A 23,654-nucleotide genomic window follows, 5' to 3' on the forward strand; every position below is an offset into this window, starting at 1 on the left:
GCAGCCTGTGATCCAGTGGACTGCCTGCCGTCTGGCCTGCCAATCTTGAGATTCATCAGCCTATGTGAGTCAGAAGAAGCCTCCAGCCCGATGCCTGACCCACATACTTGGGATTTGCCAGCCTCTACAACTGTGTGAGCCATTTCCTTGAGATAAATCTCTTTTTCCTCTCTCTCTCTCTCTCTCTCTCTCTATATACACATGCTTCACTGGTTGAGCTTCTCTAGAGAACCCAGCCTAAGACACATGGCTTGGGTCAGATGCACCTTAGTCCTCACACCTTACTCCTCAGAGTCACATCTTTGGTTTTCAACACTTTAAAGAGGTCTTTTGCAGGTGATTTGCCCAATGCAACACACTGTATGATTTAATGACTGCTGCTTCCATGTGTGTTGATTGTAGATCCAAGTAAAATGAAATCCTTGACAACTTTAATATTTTTCCTGTTATCATGATGTTGCTTATTGGTCATGTTGAGGTATAACCCATGCTGAAGTGGGTTTTGGATAGCTTTTGATGACCATATCTCGTCAGGTGGAAGGTTGCAGAATCACAACGAGGAGGATTATCAGTGGAGAGGTTTTCAGCTCTGTCTCTTGCTGCTCACTGTATTCATCCATTTAAATTTTTGCACATATTTGAATCCTGTGCTTTGCTATCTAAGCTGCAGAAAAATGCCTGTACTAACAGTTCTTGTCCCATGGGTCTTACAGGAGCAATATGTATCACCTAGCAATTTGACATGAATAAAGAGAAAAATCTCAACCAACTTTTGTCAGTATATCCAGGTGGTTGTAAATAAACTTACCCAGTATTTCATCCCCAACAAGCAAGAATGGATAATGGCCTGAAGGATGGGTGGAAATATCGATTCTGAGGTAGTAGCTTCTATGTATCAGCTATGAAGTAAGTTTGATAAGACATTAAGCTTTTGAGGTAAAAGTTAAAACTATTCCTGTGAATCAAACATGGGAGTATCATGCCAATTCTATCATGGAATATCTATGTCTCACCCTGAAATTGGCCTAAATATGAACTGTGGAGTTAATGATTACCCTAGTGGTTGTGTGAACTACTTGGCTCCACCGGGCTGCAAGCAGTACACTTGAGGAGGAATTTCCAGAAAGCAGCATGTCCCCTTTGTTCTTTGGTGTTGGGCTGGTGGTTCTGAACCTAGTGGTCTCTGCTAGGAGCCAGAAGACAGAACCCCCAAGTAGCTCCAGGGAACAGCCGGTCTTCCGTGGAGCAGACCGTTATGATTTTGCCATCATGATCCCACCAGGAGGCATGGAATGCTTTTGGCAATTTGCCCACCAGACTGGCTACTTCTATTTCAGCTATGAGGTGGGTAGTTGTGCACTTGCCTTTTTTTGCTTTTGTCAAGTGGGTCAGGTTTTAGACTAAAACAAAGTTTTGGTCTGTATTATGCTGTGATTTCCTACCTACTAATGAAACGGATCTGTAGCTAGATAGAAACTGCCAGTGATGAATAATCATTAATGGGAGCTAAAACATATGGCTTGGCTTCTCCAATTGGGGGCTATGGAAGTGTGCTCTAAGCCCCAGAACAGGATGCTCAGCACAGGGTACCCCTTCTTGAAAAGGTAACGAAATTTACTCATATTTAGAGATGAGAGGGAGCAAATACATTTTTAAACTATTAAAACATGGATGTGGTACAAAGTTGAATGAAATGGTCACATGAACTTTGTAGACTCAGAAATTTCACAGAAAGCTGCTTCAGTTCAAGGAGGAGGGGGAGCGACATCTGTTTTGCTGTCTTTAGGGGTAATTTCAGCAAATTGGAGAACTGCTAGCGCAAGATTTCTCTATTCAATCAAACAATCCTATTTCCTTTAGGAAGGTAAATGTTTTCAAATTACCTGGTTATATTGAAACTCTGGACCCCTGGTGGTTAAGAGCTCAAGGTTAATAGTTCAATCTACCAGCTGCTCCTTGGAAACCCTATGGGGCAGTTCTCTCGGGTGGCTATGAATCAGAATTGACTTGATGGCAACGGGTTTAGTTTTTTGTTGTTGTTGTTATTGAAACTCTAGTACTTGAATCTGCACCACTCAGGGGCCAATCAGCTGTAAAAAGGAACTAGTCAGGTGGAAAAATAGATCATCTTAAATATCCTTTAGCAGTTGAATTTCTGAAATGCCTCAAATGCCAAGTAGTTCTATCCATTTGATCTTACTCCATTGTGCCCAAGGAAGGTGAGATCAATAGTAAAGTTAGGGCTGTTCATTTCCTTTGTTCTTGATCTAAGGAACCTGTTAACTTTCTAGTTTTTGTTTACATAGTAACAGACTATGTTGATCTCATGCTATTCCACCGTAATTTAAAATTCACTTAGAATTTTTTCTTATCTCTGAATTTATATAACAGTAGCTACTAGTCAGCTCCTTGTAGCCTGAGTTCATCAAGACCCAGCTTAGTGACGAGTGTTCATGGAGTGCCTGCTAAAGGCATGGCTGTCAAGCAGCAAATAAGCCCAAGTCTGGGTCACCGCCAGGAAGCTCAACAACCAAGCAAGTTCAGTCAAGAACTCTACAGCCAGAATAATACATACCAACTGATACACAGCTGCTGTGCAACATTTCTTTCTCAGGAGCATGGGTGCTTTGGCATTTTGGGCAAGACAACTCTTTGTTCCTGCAATATTGTCCCAAACAGCACAGGACATTCCGAATTGCTGCAACCCCATCATTATGACAACTAAAAAGAGCCTCTGTTCAATTCCAAACCCCCTAGAAGGCAGGGGTGGGGAGGGAGGACCACCTCTGATTGAGAACCATTGTGCTGCTGATTATGGGGTGTCAACCTTATCACTTAGGACTTTTCTCCTTCTTTAATGTGTCTTGACAGGTTCAGCGGACACTGGGAACGTCACATGACCGGCACGTTGCTGCCACCGCACATACCCCACGAGGTTTCCTGATAGACACCTCCCAGGATGTTCGGGGTCAGATTAACTTCTACATCCAAGAGACAGGTCTGTTCACATCACCACAGCTATTAGTATAATAATCATAGATTTCTATAAAATTGAGGAAATAATGAGGAAGTACTTAAGTACTTAAAATGTGAAAACCCAGCTCTTTCCATATAGGGATGACAAAATGGAAAATAATTCAGGTTTCAACCCATTAAATGACCAGTTTTCTTGGAGACTGTTGACATCCAAAAACATCCAGTGACAGTCCACTGGCAGTTTGGGATTAAGGTCTCCAGCTGACTAATTATCATGATAACTCCAGGGTCCAGAAGCTCAGTTTTTTTTCATCATCCCCAACTGATCAGACTGGGAAAGTGACCAAAACAGAGAGGTCCATTTATAATACAGAATCTCAACGAATAAATTTATTATGGGGTGGCATTTCTTTCCGGTCATCCGAATACTTGAGTCAGTTACCTAAAGGCAGATTTAGAACAAAAGAAAATGGGTGGTAATGTGAAATATCTGCGCTCTACAACCAAGCACATTTCTCTAGTCACCAGAAGACTCCTACAGCCAGATAGAACCGACCTCCACCTCAAACAGCACCCGCCATGCTTTAACCGCCGTTTTTACTAGTTAACCTAACCAGTTGCCATTGAGTCAATTCTGGCTCATGGCAACCCGGTGTGTGTCAGAGTAGAACTGTGCTCCATAGGGTTCTCAATGGCTGATTTTTCAGAAGTAGATCACCAAGTCTTTCTTCCGAGGCACCTCTGGGTGGACTCAATCCTCTGAACTTTCAGTTACCAGTCAAGAGTGTTAACTGTTTACACCACCCTCGGACTCCTTTACTAGTCAGGAGCACCAAAATAGACAGCATTTCTCAAAAAGGGCACCACTGACACAAGACAATCCTTCACTGCATAGCACAGGATAGTCACCATTACAGGATATTTAGCATCCCTGGCCCTTAAATGCTGGTCATGCCTTCTAATCATTTTGACAATCAAAAATACTGCCACACATTTCTAATCCCAGCACCATGACTCTGACACGCACAGAGGGAGACAACCCCAGTTGAGAACCAGTACTAGTACACACCCCAAAAAATCAACACCCTGTACAAACCACCTTAGGGAGAGTTCACTCTAGCAGGAAAATTTCTTTCATTCACAATGCATCAATTTTCTCCCTAATTTCAAGCTCAAGATGGTCGTCCCCAGCTTTAATGGTGTACAATGAGCAGGAAATTAACATCATGCTCTTAATCTCAGCTCAATTTGTTGAGTCTTAATCTTCCAAAAAAGGTGTTACTTAATAAGAAATTGTAGGTTGGAAAAGAGGAAGAAAAGTCTTCTACCTGGTATAGAACTATATTTACCATTTGGTAAAATACTTATGAAAAATGATTATATTTAGTAAAACGAGTTTAGTGTAAGATCGGTGTCTTGCACGTCAAAACTTGGATCTTCGCACTGCCCAAGTGAACAGAAAGTGCTATACTAGCAAATGTGACACTAGAGAAAAGGTATCTCTAGGGGAAACTTAACAAAGGGTGGGAGATCAGATACTTGGTAATGATCTAGGAATCCCTACAGGTTTTTATCAGCTTTGTCTAAGAAACCAGCAAAGCCGCTTTGGTTCTGTACAAGTGTATCTAAACTTTGGAGTCTTCTATGAGGGGCCTGAGATGGACCAGAAAAAGAATGAAAGAAAACAACTGAATGATACCCTGGATGCAATTGAGGTAATTGTTTCATGTGAGAAACATATGCAGAAGCAAATTTTAAATTTGGAGGGATTAAAATGATGGGAGTAATACCACTGGAGTGACTACTCATTTGGGTAGAAACCAAACAGGAAAGGAGATGCTGTCCTTTGTTCTTCTTTGTATATGACAGAAGACAGGGGCCAGTTTATAAAAAAAAAAAAAAAAACAACCCATTACCATTGAGTCAATTCATACTCATAGCAACCCTACAGGACAGGGTAGAACTGCCCTATACGGTTTCCAAGGAGCGCCTGGTGGATTCAAACTGCCAACCAGCTGTAGCTCCGAACCACTGGACCACCAGGGTTTCCCAGTTTATCAAAGGGCCTTTAATAATCTTTTATGACTTGAGGCTCTTGAAATCTCTCTTGTCTCATACCAGGGGTTGGCAAATTAGCTCATAGGCCAGATCTGGCCCACGTGTTTTTTTTTTAATTGAGATACGATTTACGTGCCATAAAATTCACCATTTTAAAGTGTTCAGTTCAGTAGTTTTAAGTATTCTCAAGGTTGTGCAGCCATCACCACTATTACCACCCGCCCCCCAACTCCATAACCATTAGCAGTTACTCTCCATTCCCCTCTCCCTTCAGTCCCTGGCCACAACTTACCTACTTTCTGTCTCTATAGATTTGCCTATTCTAGACATTTTACACAAATGCAATCATATGTGACCCAGTGTCTGGCTTTTTTCATTCAGTATAATGTTTACAAGATTCATTTATATTGTAGCTTGTATCAAAATGTCATTCTTTTTATGGTTGGACAGTATTCCATTGTAGGCACATACATTTTGTTTATCCATTCATCTGTTGGACCACGGATAATTCTATGCATATTACTGTGAACAATTCTATCAACATTGGTGTACAAGTATCTGAAGCCCTGCTTTCAAGTTGTGTGGGTATATATGTAGGAGTGGAATTGTTAGGCTATATGGTAATTGCTTAACTTTTTGCAGAATCACCAAACTGTGTTCTGTAACGGCTGCATTTTACAATCCCACTAGTAATGTATGACAGTTGCAATATATCCACATCCTTTCCAATGCTTATTAATGTCTTCTTTTTGATTATAGCCATCCTAGTGTGACTTGACAGCACTGGGTCTGGTCTCTGGTCCAGCGTGTATGAAGTAGTATCTCGTTTTGAGTTGTATTTCCTTAGTGTTTGATTTTTTTTTTTTCCCATATGTTTACTGGCCATTTGTTTATCTCTTTTTGGAGAAATGTCTATGCAATTCTTTGCCTATTTTTAAATTGAGTTATACGTCTTTTTTTGCTGAATTTTAAAGGGTTTTTTATATATCCCAGATACTAGATCCTTTTTAGATTTGTGATTGCAATTATCTTCTCTCATTATATAGGCTGTCTTTTCACTTTCTTGATAGTGTCCTTTGAAACCCAAGTTCACTGCCTGTTTCTGTGAAGAAAGTTTTACTGGAACACAGCCATGCTCATTCACTTACATACTATGGCTGCTTTTGTAATAAAATGGCAGAGCTGAGTAGCAGCAAGGGACCGTATGTATGGCCTGCAAAACCTAAAATATTTACTAGGTGGCAGTTTTAATTAAAGGTTTGCTAGCCCCTGCCTTTTACCACATATAGAGAGGAGCAAAAGATATCACCTGGATGGTGCAATGATGTGCTAAGTACCTACAGAGATTCTGTAGAAAAGCTCTCTAGCTTGAGACCTGAAGCTTTCAGTATAAAAAACATTTTTGTAACTTAAAGTCCAAGTCATTTTTTTCATATACAGCAAAACTAATAATTTATCAATAACTACACAGCCTTATTACATATTATAAAGCCTTGAAAAAAAAAAAAAATATGAGTAAGTTACTAACTTCCAGATAGGTTAGTGCTTGTGAGCACCCAGATGAGCACAAGGTTGGTTGGGGGACCCTTTTTTTTAAATTTATTTTCTCTCCCAAAGGAGAGTACACAAAAAGTGCAAAACAATATTTTTCACATGTGGCGATACTACAACTTTGCCCGGATGAGGAAAACGGCTGACTTTTTCCTTCTCCAATCAAACTATTACTATGTAAACTGGTGGTCGACAGTCCAGAGCCTTGTTATTGTTCTTTCTGGAATCTTGCAGCTGTATTTCTTGAAGCGTCTCTTCAATGCTCCAGCAACTACAGATACAAAAAAGCCAAGATGCTAAGCTAGGAGCACCCTGGCTCTTTTCTTCTGGGGCAGAAAACGGTCAAATCAGCTTTGTAAAGTTACTGGGAAAAATCAATTTCTCATGGTACAGTTTTACTCTTTTGCTCTCACCTACAAAGACACAATGGCAATAAAAGAAAATGTAAAAAAATTGAGCTTGACTATTTTTAAGGTATGCTACCATCAAAATACTGTCCATCATATAGCAGTGTTTAGAGATTAACAGAAAAGCTGGAAAGGCTAAAAGGTGAAAAAGTTGGAACAAAATCAAGTCACTGTTTGAACATAAAAACAAGAGTTGATAGAGTGCCCTTTTGCAGTTGAAAAAATGTTGTTATTTCTAGAGATTTCACCTTTAGAATAAAAAATGAGCAGTATATTCATCAAAAAAATAGTTTTATTTATTTTGGATTTTTGTATGTAAAATTATGAAAATAATTTTGGAAGGTATGGGGAAGAAGGAACTGAATTATATTTCAGGGTCTATCATTAGTGCTTTTTGTCCAAATCAGCTAGATAAGATTCATAAAAGAAATGATGTTTTATGAAGTCAAGGTGATGAAAAAGACGCTTCAACTTGAGATCATACCATCCAAGAAAAGAGCAACAAAATAGCTCTCAAAAACCGAGATAGTATAATCAAATTATACTCATCAGACTAGGGTCTTAGGAACAGAAACACTCAGTACACGCAATATGAAAATATTTATTGAACATCTACCGCTTGCCAGGCACTGTGCTAGGTGCTTACGATCATGACCTCCAATTTTAAAAACTACATAGGTAGATGATTAAAGCTGTTCTTAAATAAAACATAACAGCTTAGAAAAGCTGAATGACTTGTCCAAGGCTATAGTGATGGTAAGCAATAAAATTAGGGTTTGGATCCAGGTTTTTTTCCACATCACACAGCACTTACTATATACAAAAATAGAATAAATTGCTCTTATTATTTTGCCAAATCTCATCCGTAAAATCCCAACTATGGCCTACTGTTCTGACATGACAATATCTTCCATAATATTAAGAAATAACAGAGAAATCCATCATGATCTTATCATTAGTGTGGAAAGCAAAGTGTTATCACAGATAACAGTAATAAGCTACTCTTGTCCTTAGTTTCAAAGATGAAGAACAAGAAAAGCCCTCTGATTCAAATAAAAAACATATTATTCTATTTAGTCACAAACACAAATATCTAAAACCTCATTTTTGAACCATTTCTGTATAGCAAGAATCCAGCCTGCATTTGCCAATAGAGAGAACATTAAACCAGGAAGTCCCTGAAGAGGTCAAACTGTTGACAAAACTCAACACGACGATGGCACCTACACAGACACAGGAAACAAACCCAGGCCCTTCCACACAGCCACAAGTCCTTGCGATGATTTTAAGTCAACGTCTCTTCGTGTCGCACGTATTCCCCAACGTCTGCTTGATGAAATATCACAATCGCCATGGGGTCTACTTTCCTGCAGTCTTGTGTAGACTTTGCTGCCACCCCAAAACCCTGGGATTCAAAAGAAGAGACACTGATTCACTGAGTCATTCGATAAGCATGTATTGAGGGCTGGGAATAATAAAGATGGGGAAAAAAACAAAACACAGTCCTTGCCTTTGAAGAATTCAAAGTGCACTGAGAATTGAGTCTCTCAGCATACAGTTTGAAAACACATCCTTCTTGCATAAAAAGGTACTCTTTTTTTTTTTAAAACACATAAATACCATCTCTACTCACCAAAGGGATGTCTGCCATGGAGTACACCACAACTCCCTGGTACTGAGAGGTATTTTCAGTAATTCGACCGAGACCAGATTTCAGCACATGGTTCCCATATAAGAAGGACTGTTCTGCTCCAGGTTTTATCCACACTTTATACTACAAGAAAGAGAATTAACCTGTCGTTATTTCCTTGAAACAATTTCAAGCAACAGAGAGAGAGATGAAAGTTTAAGCATAGTAGCAGTACCAGTTGCCATGGAGTCAATTTGGACTCATGGCAACCCCATGTGTGTCAGCATCCTATGTGTGTCAGTGGCTCCACAGGATTTTCAATGACTGACTTTTCAGAAGCAGATGCCAGGTCTTTCTTCTGAGGTGTCTCTGGGTAGGTGAGCACCTGACAGCATTAACTGTTGGCACAGTCCAGGAACTCCTTAAGCATATTATTGTCCCTTAAATTGTTCACTCCCTAAACAGAACTGCCAACAGTATCTTCCCTCAACTCTATAAACAACTTCTCTCATGGACCATGTAGCAGCTCTTTCACTGTAGTGCACTACCTTCCTTATCACAGCCACCTATTTGCTTTTCAGTCTTCAGCTGGTCTGCATAGGCTCTCTACCTTGCTGGTGGTAACTAGGACGACGCAGGCACACACCAGTCCAACACCCATAACCCTAGGCCCGCTCAAGCAATGAAAACCTATAAACAGCACCATGTGCTGGTACAGACCTAAGAACTGTCAAGACTCCGTGGGACAGAAACTGCCCAGTAACGTGCATTCTGATGTGGCCCTCATTCATGACTTTCTCTGTCCCCAGAATGGAAACCATCCCACAAACCTTGGCATAGGGCGCAAGGTAATCTAGAGCTGTGATGTGCAACCGGAACTTGTGGGTCTTAGTAAATTTTCCGAAGCAGGTCCCCAGCGACACCAGCTTGTCCCCAGAAATGTTGGCGGCCAGCTTCAAGATCTTCTCACTGAAGGTCCGTAAGGAGAAGAAGGTGTCGGATGAGTGAGGCGTTGCGGGACCCAGGCCCCCACCCCGGTCCATACTACTCGCCCGGCCCCGCCTCACCTCATATAGTACACCCGGTCGTTGTGCAGTCTGAAACAGTACGTGCCGTCGGGTCTGTCAACAAGCAGCTGAAGATTCTCCCCGATGCTGAGGATAGAATAAGGGCGGGAGGCAGCGCCCGCACTGAATTGTCCCGGCACTGCGGCCCCGCCACCCACGCCCCTACCCATCACACACATTCTTCGTTCCCGCGCGCTCTTACTATTTCGCGATCTTCTCGAACATTACACGGGTCTCCTCTTCAGTCAAAGGCCGCATTTTCCCGCTAGGCCAGAACACCTAATCCTCGTGCTCAGTCGCCGGAAGCGATAGTCGGCCGCCAGCCGCTCCCGGCAACCCCAAAGCCTGCCTCTCTAGCCGCTCTTCAGTCGTTCTCCACGCCAGGCCTCGTAGCCTGGACGACCGCCAGGAAAGAGAAGTCTGTCGGGTAAGGAGCCATAGAGACTGGAAATGAGCACTGTTGTTTCCGGTCCTATAGTCGGCGCGAGCGCCGTCTCTAGTTCGGAGGGGAAACAACGCTGCTGCCGGAAAGATGGCGGCCATGGCGACTCTTCCGTCGTCAACTACCGCCTCGGCTGTGGCGACGGCTACAGCAGCAGCTCTCGGGGAGGTGGAAGATGAAGGACTTCTGGCATCGCTCTTCCGGGACCGCTTCCCCGAGGCCCAGTGGCGAGAGCGACCCGATGTGGGCCGCTACCTCCGAGAGTTGAGCGGCTCTGGGTTGGAGAGGCTGCGGCGCGAGCCGGAGCGCCTGGCGGAGGAGCGGGCGCAGCTGCTGCAGCAGACGCGCGACTTGGCCTTCGCCAACTACAAGACCTTCATCCGCGGAGCCGAGTGCACCGAGCGCATCCATCGCCTCTTCGGCGACGTGGAGGCGTCGCTCGGCCGCCTGCTCGACCGCTTGCCCAGCTTCCAGCAGAGCTGCAGGTGCGGCGGCCCGGGGCTAAAGGGTCTTATAACGTTTATGATGATAGAAACAGCTGACACTTACAAAGCGCTCTTCTCTGCGCGCTTCATTAATCCATTTAATTCTCACAACAGCCTTTGAGGTAGGTACTGTTATTCCCATTTTATATATGAGGAAGCTGAGAAACAGGTTAGAGACTCATCCAGGGGCACAGCTGCTAAGTTTTGAAGCCAAAGCTGGAACCCAAGAGCGCATCCCTGCCTTATAGGGCTGTTGTGAGCACTAAAGAGAATCCATGCAAAACACTTATCATTGGCATGCAGTTAACATTCTATAAATAGCAGCTTAATAGATATGTGCATATTTATATAAAACAACTTGCACCAGTGGTCATCTGGTCCAAAACTTTTAGTGATAGGAAACTGACAAGGAAACTCTTGCATTTTGGGACAGCAAAATTACCAAAACTCCCTCTTTTGTGCCAAATTCTGCCTTCCTATATCCTCAATCCACTTATTCCTCATTCTGCCTTCTAGCCCTTCATGAAAAAAATTTAATTTTTCTTTTGAGCCTTTGGATATTTGACAGCAGCTTTTGTATCCTGCCATACTCTAGAACAGATAAGAATTTCATAAAGTAGCTCTCTGCTATTATGGAGGAAAAATGGAGACAGTAGACTGGTGGGAACTAAGATTGAACAGTAGCCTAGAAGATTGAGAGACTGGGAGAACTTGGGGATAAGACATTGACTTCTAACTTTTACGAAACTTCTGCTTTTATGAAAATAATTATAGTAGATATTATTAAAGAACATTTACTCTGTGTCAGGGTCTTTACCTGAATCAGTTTCATCTTCACAGTCTTATAAGGGGTGCTGTTATTTTATCAGTGAAGAAACCGGTTCAGAGAGCTAAGTCCCTTGCCCCAGCTAGTAAGTGGCAGACAGATCTGGGTTCACATCTGTGCTCTGTTGTTTATTAGTTGTGTGACCTTGTACAAGTTGCTTAACCTCTCTAGCATTAAAGTTTCTTTAAGAGCAATAGCACTTACTGCATAGGTTTGGTATGAGGATTAAATAGATAAACCATTCAGCCCAGTACTCAATTCTTATTAGGTGGTAGGAAACCAATTGTAACTAAGGTTTGGGTGTAGAGCAATGTGGGACCAACATTCTCCTGATTGGTACTAGGAACTTTGTGAAAGAGGCTGAAGAGATCAGCTCTAACCGCCGGATGAACACCCTGACTCTGAACCGGCACACAGAGATCCTAGAAATCCTGGAGATTCCTCAGCTCATGGATACTTGTGTCCGAAACAGCTATTACGAAGAGGCCCTGGAGCTTGCAGCCTATGTACGCCGACTGGAAAGAAAATACTCCTCCATTCCTGTCATCCAGGTAGCCAATTTGCCCAGACAGGATTCAAACTGATGTTCTCACAGCTAGTATTTCTGTGGTTGTCACTGAACTTTTAGGCAGAAACCATAAGGAAACATGTTTCATATCGGTTTCTAAAAGCCAGGCAGGTTTGAACATAAAACATTTATTAATTCAACTAATACGTATCAATCATGTACCGAGTACTAATCTAGGCACTACGGATATAGTGTGAACAAAACAGGGGAGGCCCTGGTTCTCTCATGAAGCTTGCATTCTCATGGGAAGTCTGATAATTGACAAGTGAATAAATTGTATTATCATTTGAGGTAGTGATAAGTGTTTGGGGGGAAAAAAAACCAGGGAAGGGAGTAGAGGGAGACTGGGGTGTGTTACATTCGGTAGAGTAGTCACGAAAGGTCTTTCTGGAGAGGTGACATTTAACTGAGACCAAAGTGATAAGGAGGAGCCAGCTACATTAAGATCTGGGGAGGGAGCAAACCAGGAAGTGGGAAGAACAAGTACCGCAGGCCGAGGTGAGGAGTAGGCATGTTTAGAGGATACAGACACAGCGAGTGGAACTGGATTATAGTGAGCACGGGAAGACCATTTGAAAGCATATGGAGCTGCAGAGCCAGACCAGGTGAATGGTTGAACTTTATTGATTACAATGGGAAGTCATTGGAGCATTCTAAGCATTTAAGTAAGTGAGTGGCCCAACCAGATCTTTGTTGGTGAGCCTGGAAGCATCACTTTTAGGAAATCTACTTCCTATGTCAGGAAACCAGTGGAAGTGGTAGTCTGCAGTGTTCAGGGTTAGTGGAATGTGTTCCAGTGAGTGTTTTCACCAGCGTGGTATAACTTAACCCCCTGTGTTGTCAGGGCATTGTGAACGAAGTGCGCCAGTCCATGCAGCTGATGCTGAGCCAGCTGATTCAACAGCTGAGGACCAACATCCAGCTCCCCGCCTGCCTCCGTGTCATTGGCTACCTGCGGCGCATGGATGTGTTCACAGAGGCTGAGCTAAGGGTGAAGTTTCTTCAGGCGCGAGATGCTTGGCTGCGTTCCATCCTGACTGCCATCCCCAATGATGATCCCTATTTTCACATCACAAAAACCATTGAGGCCTGCCGAGTCCACCTCTTCGATATCATCACCCAGTACCGTGCCATCTTCTCAGATGAGGACCCACTGCTGCTCCCTGCCATGGGGGAGCACACTGTGAATGAGAGTGCCATCTTCCATGGCTGGGTGCTACAGAAAGTCTCACAGTTCCTGCAGGTGCTAGAGGCCGACCTTCACCGGGGGGTAGGCGGCCGGCTGGACTCCCTGCTAGGCCAGTGCATGTACTTTGGGCTTTCCTTCAGTCGAGTAGGGGCTGATTTCCGGGGCCAGTTGGCTCCTGTTTTCCAGCGGGTGGCCATCAGCACCTTCCAAAGAGCCATTCAGGAAGCTGTGGAGAAGTTCCAGGATGAAATGAACTCTTACACTCTCATCTTGATTCCAGCCATCCTGGGCAGCAGTAACATTCCTGCTGCCATGCCGGTGACTCAGCCGGGGACACTGCAGCCACCCATGGTGCTGTTGGACTTTCCACCCCTTGCCTGCTTCCTCAACAATATTCTGGTTGCCTTCAATGACTTGCGCCTCTGCTGCCCCATGGCCCTGGCGCAGGATGTGACTAGGGCGCTGGAGGACGCTCTTGCCAAGGTGAGTACATTCTGTTGGCTTTCCACTGCTCTGGCCTTGTTTGGTAATAGGTGACCAGAATTTAGTAATAAACCAGCCCATATGATAGTTGTGCTTGCTGATTTGGAGAAGTTTAGCATAATTTCACAGGTTTTTCGGAGAAACTCTGACTAGCCCTCCTTTGTGGAACCTAGAACAATCCTGTAGAAATGATTCAGTAATATAGTAGAGTTTTTTTTTTTTTTTTTTTTGCCTGCATAACAATTTACTACAGAGTTAGTGGCTTAAGACATCATACGTTTATTATCTCAGTTTCTGTGGGTCAGGAGTCCAGGCACAGCATAGTTGGGTCCTCTCCTCAGGCTCTCACAAAGTTGCAGGCAAGTGGCGGCCCATCTGGAGTTCAGGGTCCTCTTTTAAGCTCATTCAGGTTATTGGCAGGATTCATTTCCTTGCAGTTGTAGGAATGAGGCCCTCAGGTCCCAGAGGCCACCATGCTCCATAGGCAGTTCACAGCATGGCTGTTGGCTTCATCAAGGCCAGCTAGAGAAAGCCTCTCCTGCTTGAGTCTCTTTCAAGGAAAGCCTGGACCCACTTTTAAAGGCTCATCTGATTAAGTCACCCCATTCTTTTGATTAGGGACTTGCGAAGGACTTTAATTATATTTGCAAAATCTTTTACCTTTGTAATATTCTGTTGGTTAGAAGCAAGTCACGGGGTCTACCCGCACTCAAGCGGAGGGAATTATGCAAAGGTGTGGATACCAGGGGGACAGTAATCATGAAGACCACCTCAGAATTCTTCTTACCGCAAGTAATGATAATATCTTAGTATGGAGCACGGTTTTTACACATTCTAAACCTTTAGCTATTAAGATGCTTCTTAAAATTGATGGCATCAATTGCTGTCAGCCAGGTGGCATTTGTGACATGACCTTACTCAGTAGAAACCTCTTCTAGTTTTCTTCATTGGCATGGATCCATCCCATTCTGGTCTGTCCCTGATAGGAGTCGAGAACCATATATTCTTTGTTTAATTTCATGACACTCCTCCACTGGACTCGGAAACTACACCAGTAATGGAATAACATGGGTGAAGTGGTGGATTTTAGGAGCTTCACCATAATTCTGAGATTAAACAAAAATAGGTAATAGAACGCACTTTTTAGAACTGTTTTCTTCATGACAACTTGAAGGCTGCACATTTCTGCTTGGTTTCATATACTGCCTGTGATGGTAGACTGTTGCAGGTGATTGATATGTCCTCTTTCAGGCAACCAAGGTAATCCTGGCCTTCCATCGCGCTGAGGAGGCTGCCTTCACCAATGGGGAGCAAGAGCTGTTTGTCCAGTTCTGCACTGTCTTCCTGGAAGACCTTGTTCCTTACTTAAATCGATGTCTCCAAGTGCTTTTCCCACCAGCTCAGGTAGCACAGACTTTAGGTAAGAGAAAGGAAAAACGTCTTTTTAAACTGCTTTATTGAGCTATAATTCACATACTAAGTAATTCGCCTGTTTTAAGTGTCCTTTTTTTAGTAAATGTGCAGAGGTATATGGTAATTATCACAATCCAATTGTAGAACATGTCCATCACCCCAAAAAGAGCCCTCATTTTCATTTGAAGACATTCCTCATTCCCATCCTCAGCCCCAAGCAAGCAATACTCTACTTTCTAGCTCTTTAGAGATTTGCCTTTTCTGGAAATTTTATATCAACGAACTCATACAATAAGTGGTCTTTTTTGTCTGGCTAAGTGGAAGAAGCTGGCCATAAAATGAATGAATGATTTCATTTATATAAGATATCCAGAGAAGGGGTTTTTAACCTATTATTCCCAATTTGCCTGAACTTCCCTGTGCCCACTCTCCTGCCTGTGGTGGGAGTGGGGAAGTGGTGGACGGCACAGCTTTCCAAATGGCAGTGGGTCCGTGATCACGTCACCGAAGGGTGGCTGCTCTCTGCTTTCCCCCAGCTTTCCCCTTGGGCTCTGTTACTGAGAGGCCCATTGCTCACTGAGGTTCTCTTAGCTCTTATTTGATCTGCGCTATACTGTGCTGTCCCAGAGTACCTTCATAGTCTCCCTTTACAGTATAGCTGCCTGCCCCATATCACAAAAATGGCTTTTGCTGTATTTAAGTAATTGTGTGTGTTACCGCCTCTCTTTTTTTCCTGTGACATCTGTGTTACCGCCTCTCTTTTTTTCCTGTGACATCTGTATTGAATTTTATTAATACATATTCGTTTTCATTTCACTTTCTCTTCTATGTGTCCCAGGCATTCCACCCACTCAGCTCTCCAAGTATGGCAACCTTGGGCATGTGAACATCAGTGTCATCCAGAAGCCTCTTGCCTTTATCCTACCAAAGAGAGAGGCGGTGTTCTCTCTAGATGAAAAGGAATTAGTGCCTGAACTCACAGCCGCAGCCCCAGCCCCAGCCCCAGAACTTTCTGTGGAAGAACCAAGCCTGGAATCTATCCCTCCAGTTTCTCCTGAGGGTGGGCCGGCGGATGCTGAATCAGTGCTGCAGCCGGGGGAGCCGCTGCCAGAGGAGCTACTGCGGGGGGAGGCATTGGAGGCAGATCTACCTAGCGTGAGGACTTAACAGGTGTTCTCCGCTCCCAGAATTGGGCCCGGCGCCTAGTGCCTCGGGGACCAGGGGCTCTACATGTGGCCTCTGGTGAGAGGAGAGTTGTTAGCAGTTTGGAGGTAGGGAGACCTCACCTAGGAATGCACAGGACAGCAGAGGGCTGTTTCCGCTGGTATTCAAGAGAAGAAAATTAAAGGGGGGCGTCCTGGTTATCCATGGCATATAAGTGATTATACAACTAAAAAATGGGATTAAATAATAAAGCTGATTGTCACTGGGTGGCGGCACGTTCTGTCTTCTGGGCGGAGCCGGGGCTTCCCGGAAGGAGCGGGGAGCTACGTTTCCCGGCGTCCCTGCCAGCGGAAGCGATCGTCTGTGGGCCGGGGAGGGAGGTCTAGGTTGCCGGGTTCCTGTTCGCGGCTCGCGATGAGCCGGCTGTGGGGCAGGCTGCTGCTGGGGACGCTGCGGGCGCCTTGTAGCGCGGTGCTCGGCCTGCCGTGGCGAGGGGACGCGGGGGCTGGCGCCGGCCGGACCTGCAGCTCCACACCAGCCCCGCACGGCCTCGAGGGCCCGGCGCGCGCGCGCTCTTACTGGCGCTACTTGAGGCGGCTGGTTCGGGGTCCGCCAGAGCAGCCGTACGCTCACGTGTGCCAAGTCGGGGACCCAGCTCTGCGCACTGCGGCCGCCCCGGTGGAGCCGGCGCAGCTAGCGGGGCCCGAGCTGCAGCGGCTGGTGGAGCGGCTGGTGCAGGTGATGCGGCGCCGGCACTGCGTGGGGCTGAGCGCGCCGCAGCTCGGGGTGCCGCTGCAGGTGCTGGCTCTAGAGTTCCCCGAAGCGCTCCTCCGCGCCTACGCGCCGCGCGTGCGCGAGGCCCGCCAGATGGAGCCCTTCCCCCTGCGCGTGTTCGTGAACCCCAGTCTGCGAGTGTTGGATAGCCGCTTGGTCACCTTCCCTGAGGGCTGCGAGAGCGTCTCCGGCTTCCTGGCCTGTGTGCCCCGCTTCCAAGGCGTGCAGATCTCAGGTGCGGGGGCCCTGGGGCACCTCCCATCTCGTCAGCTCTTAGTTTCCACAAAGCTTAAGTTAAAACTCATCAGCTGGGTCTCCTGGCATCAACAAAGAACGGGTTCGGGAGTGAACCGGCCTCAGGACTGACAGATCGTGCTGGGGCACTAGCCTTCCCTGAGAGCACAGCCAGCTCCAGTGAGGGATGTGGAGTGGGGGCTGCGAGGGTGTCCTTGTTCCGTTGTTATCTCGCACTCCGTCCTTTGCTTTATGCTGCCAGAAAATACCGAGACCCCCTCCCCCCGCTGCAAGTCCAAGGGGGAGCCAGACGGGGCACGGAATGATTCCGAGCACCACAAATATGAAAGGCGCCAGACTGACGCAGCCGACGGAGAGAGAGAGAGGAATTTCTGCTGACGCATAGTTAACCCTCATTTTGAAATTTGGGTGAGGAGAGGGAGGCGCAACTTGGAGATTGCCCCAGGGCGCTCGAATGGGGGGGGGTGCAATTTAAAGATTGCCCTTGAGCACTGCTACCTTCCCTGCACTCTCGCACGCTGCCTCTGTCTTCTCTCTCACACACTGACCTGCTGGGGCTGAAGAAGTGAGACCAGCTTTGCCCAGCCCAGGAAGCTTTTGTGGAATGTAGTTCTTTGCTGGGGTTGGGATGATTTCTCGAGCAATCCAGTTGGTCCAAGGTCAGAAAGTCGACTTATTTTTATAGTGGTGGTGGTGGTAGTTGCTGTCGATTTGGACTTAGGAGGACCTCATGTGCGCATAGTAGAATGGCTCCATAAGGTTTTCAAGGCCTGTTACCTTTTGGAAGCAGATCGCCAGTTATGTCTTCCAGGGTGCCTTTGGGTGGGTTTCAACCACCAACCTTTTGGCTAGTGTACTGTTTTTAGGAATTGAAAGTAAACAGCAATACTTCAGAAGGGGGGAGGAGTGTTCAAAGTGGAAGCATTTTAGGCAGACAGTTTCTCATCTCTCAGCCCCATGGTGAACCAGCAACCTAATCAGAGGTGAGAACCAGGCTGGATACTTGGTAATTCAACCTGAGGTGTCTTTTCTAGGAAGAATAGGGCTGCTGTCTACGTTCCCTTTCTGATGTTGCTCTTGTGAATAGAATGGGTGGTTTGGGGAATAGGGTAAGGAAGTTAAGAGTGTTGCGATTGGGCATGTCCTCACCAAGGCCGTCACTCCCTTTGCAGGACTGGACCCAAGAGGAGAGCAGGTGGTGTGGCAGGCGAGCGGGTGGGCGGCCCGCATCATCCAGCATGAGATGGACCACTTGCAGGGGTGCCTGTTCATTGACAAAATGGACAGCAGGACCTTTACAAATATCCATTGGATGGAGGTGAATGACTAAAGCTTTCCTGCTGCATAAGGATTCTGAAAACCAGGACACACACACTTTGGCTTTGAGCTAGGGATGTTACTTGGCATCAACTTGGTATTGGCTTGGATCCGACAGGAAACAATGGACTGCCAGGGATGCCAAGACCAGTTGCAGGAAGATATTAGAAATGTTTGCCTGAAATCAGCTGTGGACACAATATTGCCTTTAACTTGAGAATAAAAACAAACCCCCTGAAGCAGTGGACTTTTCCTGACAATTTTATATGGAGAGAAGTGAGGGCAAGTAAATAACCATTCTCAGTAGAAATGACTTCCTAAGACCTGTGTCATCTATTCCCAAAGCCAAGATGTCATAATAACATAGTCCCAGAATATCTGGTGGAAATCCTTGTTTAAAAAATGCAGATAAGGCTGTTGACCATCTTCACCGAGTTCTTATTTTTACAAAGGGTTTGTATGTATGTGTCTAACCAATAGAGTCTATGGTTTACCTTGGACACCAGCTTTCTTGTGGAAGTAAACACGGGACAGTGTTAATGTAAAGAAGTACCCACACATTTTAACAGGTTCAAATGTAGTTTAGGTCTCCACCTTTCTCCTTCTACTTTTAACAGACTTGGGGAAGATGTTTCTGCTCAGTTTTCTTGGGCAGCTAGTACCAGGCTCATTCACTGGGTAGAGGCCATGGAGCAGGGCTGGGGGTGGGTTGATAGTTGAGAGGGAGCAAGAAGCCTCTTCCTTAGTCATAATTACGATAGAAACAGGATGCAGAACTTGTCCTTCTTTGTCACAATCAATTTGGAAAAATAGCATCTGGCTGACCAGAGTAAGGAACTGGAGCTTTGTGAAGAGGTGAAGACACTTCAGTTTTTTTTTTGTTGTCTTACCTCATTTTTATGTCCTGAGGAGTTTTGTGATGTGAACCTTTACCAAACAAAGTCCTCAAGATCAATGTAGACATGCAGCAAGTCCAGAAAGTTGTCTAGAGAAAATGTGTTTTAAACAGCAGTTTATTAAACAAACCCAGGCAAGACCTACTCTCCCCTAAGGCTTTCTCTAAACAGGTCAACTCCGGGGACTTGGGCCAAGCAAAGTAAACTGATTCTGTGCATTAAAGCTTCAGAAAGGAATCATGACCAAGCACTGCCCCAAGCGAGTTTAGACTCAGACTTTGAGGAATTTTGTAGAAAGTTTTACTTTATAATGAAAACATGGATCTTTACAAAAATCAGAATTCACTGAGCCTCCTTTTATTTGGATAATGTTCCCATGTTCCTGCAGAGTGGCACTGGGACATTCTATTGCTTCCATTTAGTGTTCTAACAGTCCTTAGTAACATCTTTGTGACACAGATCAGTAGCATTTGCCCCCAGCTTCCTGACAGGGAGGCCTAAGGGTAAGTGACTGCTCAGAGTGGTATGTGGAGGAAGCCTGTTGTTAGGTGCCTTCAAGTCAATTCTGATTCCTAGCGACCCCGTGTAGAACAACGAAACACTGCCCAGTCCTGCACCATCCTCACAATTGTTGTTACACCTGAGTCCATTGTTGCAGCCACTGTGTCACATTCATCCCGTTGAGGGTCTTCCTTTTTTGCTGACCCCCTATTTTACGAAGCATGATGTCCTTCACCAGGGACTGGTCCCTCCTGATAACATGTCCAAAGTACATGAGACTAAGTCTTGCCATCCTTGCTTCTAAGGAGCATTCTGGCTGTACTTCTTCCAAGGCAGACTTTTTAGTTCTTCTGGCTGTCTATGGTATATTCAGTATTCTTCGCCAACACCATAATTCAAAGGCATCGATTCTTCTTACATCTTCGTTTTCATTGTCCAGCTTTCATGTGCATATGAGGCAATTTGAAATCAACATGGCTTAGGTCAGGTGCACCTTAGTCCTTACAGTGATATCCTTGCTTTTTAACATTTTGAGGTCTTTTGAGTAGACCTGCCCAATGCAACGTGTCACTTGATTTCTTGACTGCTGCTTCCATGGGTGTTGATTATGGATCCAAGTAAAATGAAATCCTTGACTGCTTCAATCTTTTCTTTTATCCTGATGTTGCTTATTGGTCCAGTTGTAAGGATCTTTTTCTCTATGTTGAGCTGCAATCCATACTGAAGGCTGTGGTCTCTGATAATCATCAGTAAGTGCTTCAAGTCTTCTTCACTTTCAGCAAGCAGGGTTGTGTCATCTGAATATCACAGGCTGTTAATGAGTCTTTCTCCAATCCTGATGCCACGTTATTCTTCATATAGCCCAGCTTCTCGGATTATTTGCTCAGTGTACAGATTTTAATAAAAATAAAGCATGGCAAAAGGATACAACCCTGACACACACCTTTCCTGATTTTAAACCATGTGGTATCCCTTTGTTTTCTTCAAGCGACTGCCTCTTGGTTTATGTACTGGTTCCTCATGAGTACAATTAAGTATTCTGGAATTCCCATTCTTCATAATGTTATCCATAATTTGTTATGATCCACACAATCAAATGCCTTTGCAGTCAATAAAACACAGGTAAAATTCCTCTTGGTCTTCTCTGCTTTCAGCCATCTGACATCAGCAGTGATATCCCTCATTCCACGTCCTTTTCTGAATCCAGCTTGAATTTCTGGCAATTCCCCATCACTGTGTACTGCTGCAACTACTTTTGAATGATCTTCAGCAAATCTTTACTTGTGTGTAATACTAATATTGTTCGATAATTTCCACATTCTCTTGGATCTTTGGAATGGGCACAAATATGGATTTTTCCAAGTCAGTTGCCAGGTATCTGTCTTCCAAATTTCTTGGCACAGATGAGTGAGCGCTTCCAGTGCTGCATCCGTTTGTTGAAACATCTCAATTGGTATTACGTCAGTTCCCGAAGCCTTGTTTTTTGCCAGTGCCTTCAGTGTGGCTTGGACTTCTTCCTTCAGTACCATCGATTCTTGATCATATGCTACCTCCTGAAATGGTTGAATGTCAACCAATTCTTTTTGCTACAGTGACTCTGTGTGTTCCTTCCGTCTTCTTTTGATGATTCCAGTGTCGTCTAATATTTTCTCTGTAGATTCCTTCACTACTGCAACTCAAGGCTTGAATTTTTTTCTTCAGTTCTTTCAGCTTGAGAAATGGCGAGCGTGTCCTTCCCTTTTGGTTTTCTAACTCTAGGTCTTTGCACATTTCATTATAATACTTTGTCTTCTCAAGCTGCCCTTTGAAGTCTTCTGTTCAGCTCTCTTACCTCATCGTTTTTTCTGTTCTTTTTAGTTACTCTATGTTCAAGAGCAAGTTTCAGTTTCTTCTGACATCCATTTTGGTCTTTTATTTCTTTCCTGTCTTTTTAATGACCTTTTACTTTCTTGATGTATGATATCCTTGATGTCATTCCACAACTTGTCTGGTCTTTGGTCATTAGTGTTCAATGAGTCAAATCTATTCTTGAGGTGGTCTCTAAATTCAGGTGGAATATACTCAAGGTCATACTTTGGCTCTTGTGGACTTGTGCTAGTTTTCTTCTGCTTCAGCTTGAACTTGCATAAGAGCAATTGATTGTCTATTCCACGGTCGGCCCCTGGTCTTGTTCTGACAGATGATACTGAGCTTTTCCCTCATCTCTTTCCATAGATGTAGTCAATTTGATTTCTGTATATTCCATCTGGGAAGGTCCACGTGTATAGTCGGTGTTTATGTTGTTGAAAAAAGGTTTTTACAATGAAGAAGTCATTGGTCTTGCAAAATTCTATCATGTGCTCTACGGCGTCGTTTCTGTCACTAAGGCCATATTTTCCAACTACTGTTCCTTGTTTCCAATCACCAGTAATTATCAGTGCATCTTGATTGCATGTGTGATCAAATTCAGACTGCAAAAGTTGGTAAAAATCTTCAATTTCCTCATCTTTGGTGTTAGTGGTTGATATATAAATTTGGGTAACAGTGGTATTAAGTGGTCTTTGTAGGCGTATAGATATTATCCTATCACTGACTGCATTGTACTTCAGGGTCGATCTTGAAATATTCTTTTTGATGATGAATGCAACGAGCCAGTCCTCTTCAATTTGTCATTCCCAGCATAGTAGACCATATGATTGTCTGATTCAAAATGGCCAATACCAGTCCATTTCAGGTCACTAATGCCTAGGATATTGATGTTTATGCATTCCATTTTATTTTTGAGGACCTCCAGTTTCCCTAGATTCATACTTCGTACATTCCATGTTCTGATTATTAATGGATGTTTGTAGCTGTTTCTTCTCATTTTCAGTGTGCTACAAATGAAGGTCCCGGAAATTTGACTCCATCCATGTCATTGAGGTCGACTCCACTTTGAGGAGGCAGCTCTACCCCAGTCATATTTTGAACACCTTCCAACCAGAGGGGATCATCTTCAGACACTACATCAGACAGTATTCCACTGCTATTCATAAGGTTTTCACTGGCTCATTTTTTCAGAAGTAGGCCGCTAGGTCCTTCTTTCTAGTCTGTCTTACAGTCTGGAAGCTCAGCTGAAACCTGTCTACCATGGGTGACCCTGCTGGTATTTGAAATACTGGTGGCATAGCTTCTAGCATCACAACAACACACAAGCCATCACAGTACGCCAAACTCACAGACGTGTAGGAGGAGGAAGCCTAAGACTGTCTATGTTGCTTACAAAGTATGAGACTGACTATTGTAACCAGATTCGCATAGGAAGGATTTGATCGACTAGCTCAAGACACTACAGCCCAAAGGCAATAAATCCTTGCATTTTCTATAAAGATTCTCCCGCCTAAGAGATATCAACCACAAAAACCACACACATATGCCATCAGTGTATTGAGCTGATGACAGTTTTAGAAATCAAATTCCAAGTGACACCCAACGTAGGCAGAAGGCTTAGAACAGAATCCTCAGGTAGGGAAGAAGGGAGTTGCAGAGTAAGCATTTATGGGAGTAATTCCTCCACATGTTAGCCATGTGTATCACAGATAATGTCAGGTCATGTGTTGGCATCAGTTGGCCAGAAGTTAGTTTAGCATCAGTGGTGATCAAGACCTTCATTCACCCTGTCACTGAGGCATAG

At 44.4% G+C, this 23,654-nt stretch overlaps 4 protein-coding genes across 8 annotated transcripts; 3 read left to right on the forward strand and 1 right to left on the reverse strand.

The window, feature by feature from the left end:
- The first annotated feature begins 1,118 nt into the window (after positions 1 to 1,118).
- On the forward strand, positions 1,119 to 6,885 carry TMED6 (transmembrane p24 trafficking protein 6). The gene is made up of 4 exons (XM_003417049.4): positions 1,119 to 1,344; positions 2,872 to 2,998; positions 4,543 to 4,691; positions 6,652 to 6,885. Exons 1-4 carry the CDS (start codon positions 1,132 to 1,134, stop codon positions 6,883 to 6,885), a joined length of 723 nt encoding a protein of 240 aa, XP_003417097.1. The 5' UTR covers positions 1,119 to 1,131.
- A 688-nt stretch (positions 6,886 to 7,573) lies between these two features.
- Positions 7,574 to 10,212, reverse strand: NIP7 (nucleolar pre-rRNA processing protein NIP7). 2 transcript variants are annotated; one of them, XM_003417047.4, is made up of 5 exons: positions 9,892 to 10,212; positions 9,690 to 9,776; positions 9,453 to 9,591; positions 8,626 to 8,766; positions 7,574 to 8,397 (listed from the first exon to the last, which is right to left on the reverse strand). In XM_003417047.4, the coding sequence occupies exons 1-5, from the start codon at positions 9,945 to 9,947 to the stop codon at positions 8,278 to 8,280; spliced, it is 543 nt and encodes a 180-aa protein (XP_003417095.1). In that variant the 5' UTR covers positions 9,948 to 10,212; the 3' UTR covers positions 7,574 to 8,277. The 2 variants fall into 2 exon arrangements, with proteins under 2 accessions (XP_003417095.1, XP_023412382.1); XM_023556614.2 differs by having other exon boundaries at positions 9,690 to 10,212.
- Positions 10,080 to 18,847, forward strand: COG8 (component of oligomeric golgi complex 8). 4 transcript variants are annotated; one of them, XM_064273849.1, is made up of 6 exons: positions 10,080 to 10,616; positions 11,786 to 11,993; positions 12,855 to 13,682; positions 14,934 to 15,102; positions 15,934 to 16,122; positions 18,461 to 18,847. In XM_064273849.1, exons 1-6 carry the CDS (start codon positions 10,222 to 10,224, stop codon positions 18,616 to 18,618), a joined length of 1,947 nt encoding a protein of 648 aa, XP_064129919.1. In that variant the 5' UTR covers positions 10,080 to 10,221; the 3' UTR covers positions 18,619 to 18,847. The 4 variants fall into 4 exon arrangements, with proteins under 4 accessions (XP_064129919.1, XP_003417192.3, XP_064129918.1 ...); XM_003417144.4 differs by lacking the exon at positions 18,461 to 18,847 and having other exon boundaries at positions 15,934 to 16,520; XM_064273848.1 differs by lacking the exons at positions 15,934 to 16,122; positions 18,461 to 18,847 and adding an exon at positions 14,366 to 14,474 and having other exon boundaries at positions 14,934 to 15,091.
- On the forward strand, positions 16,650 to 18,449 carry PDF (peptide deformylase, mitochondrial). Its single transcript, XM_064273851.1, has one exon. The coding sequence runs from the start codon at positions 16,674 to 16,676 to the stop codon at positions 17,397 to 17,399; it is 726 nt and encodes a 241-aa protein (XP_064129921.1). The 5' UTR covers positions 16,650 to 16,673; the 3' UTR covers positions 17,400 to 18,449.
- Positions 18,848 to 23,654: the final 4,807 nt, after the last annotated feature.

The sequence above is a fragment of the Loxodonta africana genome, chromosome 21 (genome assembly GCF_030014295.1).
Source record: "Loxodonta africana isolate mLoxAfr1 chromosome 21, mLoxAfr1.hap2, whole genome shotgun sequence".
Lineage (NCBI taxonomy): Eukaryota > Metazoa > Chordata > Mammalia > Proboscidea > Elephantidae > Loxodonta > Loxodonta africana.

Excerpts from the sequence above, each read along its gene's own strand:
- TMED6 (XM_003417049.4), top strand. The coding sequence starts at position 1,132 with ATGTCCCCTTTGTTCTTTGGTGTTGGGCTGGTGGTTCTGAACCTAGTG. Across the intron at positions 2,999-4,542 it reads CTTCTACATCCAAGAGACAG|GTTTTTATCAGCTTTGTCTA; the intron begins GTCTGTTCACAT and ends GAATCCCTACAG. Across the intron at positions 4,692-6,651 it reads ATACCCTGGATGCAATTGAG|GAGAGTACACAAAAAGTGCA; the intron begins GTAATTGTTTCA and ends TCTCTCCCAAAG.
- COG8 (XM_064273849.1), top strand. The coding sequence starts at position 10,222 with ATGGCGGCCATGGCGACTCTTCCGTCGTCAACTACCGCCTCGGCTGTG. Across the intron at positions 11,994-12,854 it reads CCTCCATTCCTGTCATCCAG|GGCATTGTGAACGAAGTGCG; the intron begins GTAGCCAATTTG and ends CTGTGTTGTCAG. Across the intron at positions 13,683-14,933 it reads TGGAGGACGCTCTTGCCAAG|GCAACCAAGGTAATCCTGGC; the intron begins GTGAGTACATTC and ends GTCCTCTTTCAG.
- NIP7 (XM_023556614.2), bottom strand. The coding sequence starts at position 9,868 with ATGTGTGTGATGGGTAGGGGCGTGGGTGGCGGGGCCGCAGTGCCGGGA. Across the intron at positions 9,592-9,689 it reads GACCGGGTGTACTATATGAG|TGAGAAGATCTTGAAGCTGG; the intron begins GTGAGGCGGGGC and ends ACGGACCTTCAG. Across the intron at positions 8,398-8,625 it reads CCATGGCAGACATCCCTTTG|GGTTTTGGGGTGGCAGCAAA; the intron begins GTGAGTAGAGAT and ends TTTGAATCCCAG.
- PDF (XM_064273851.1), top strand. The coding sequence starts at position 16,674 with ATGAGCCGGCTGTGGGGCAGGCTGCTGCTGGGGACGCTGCGGGCGCCT.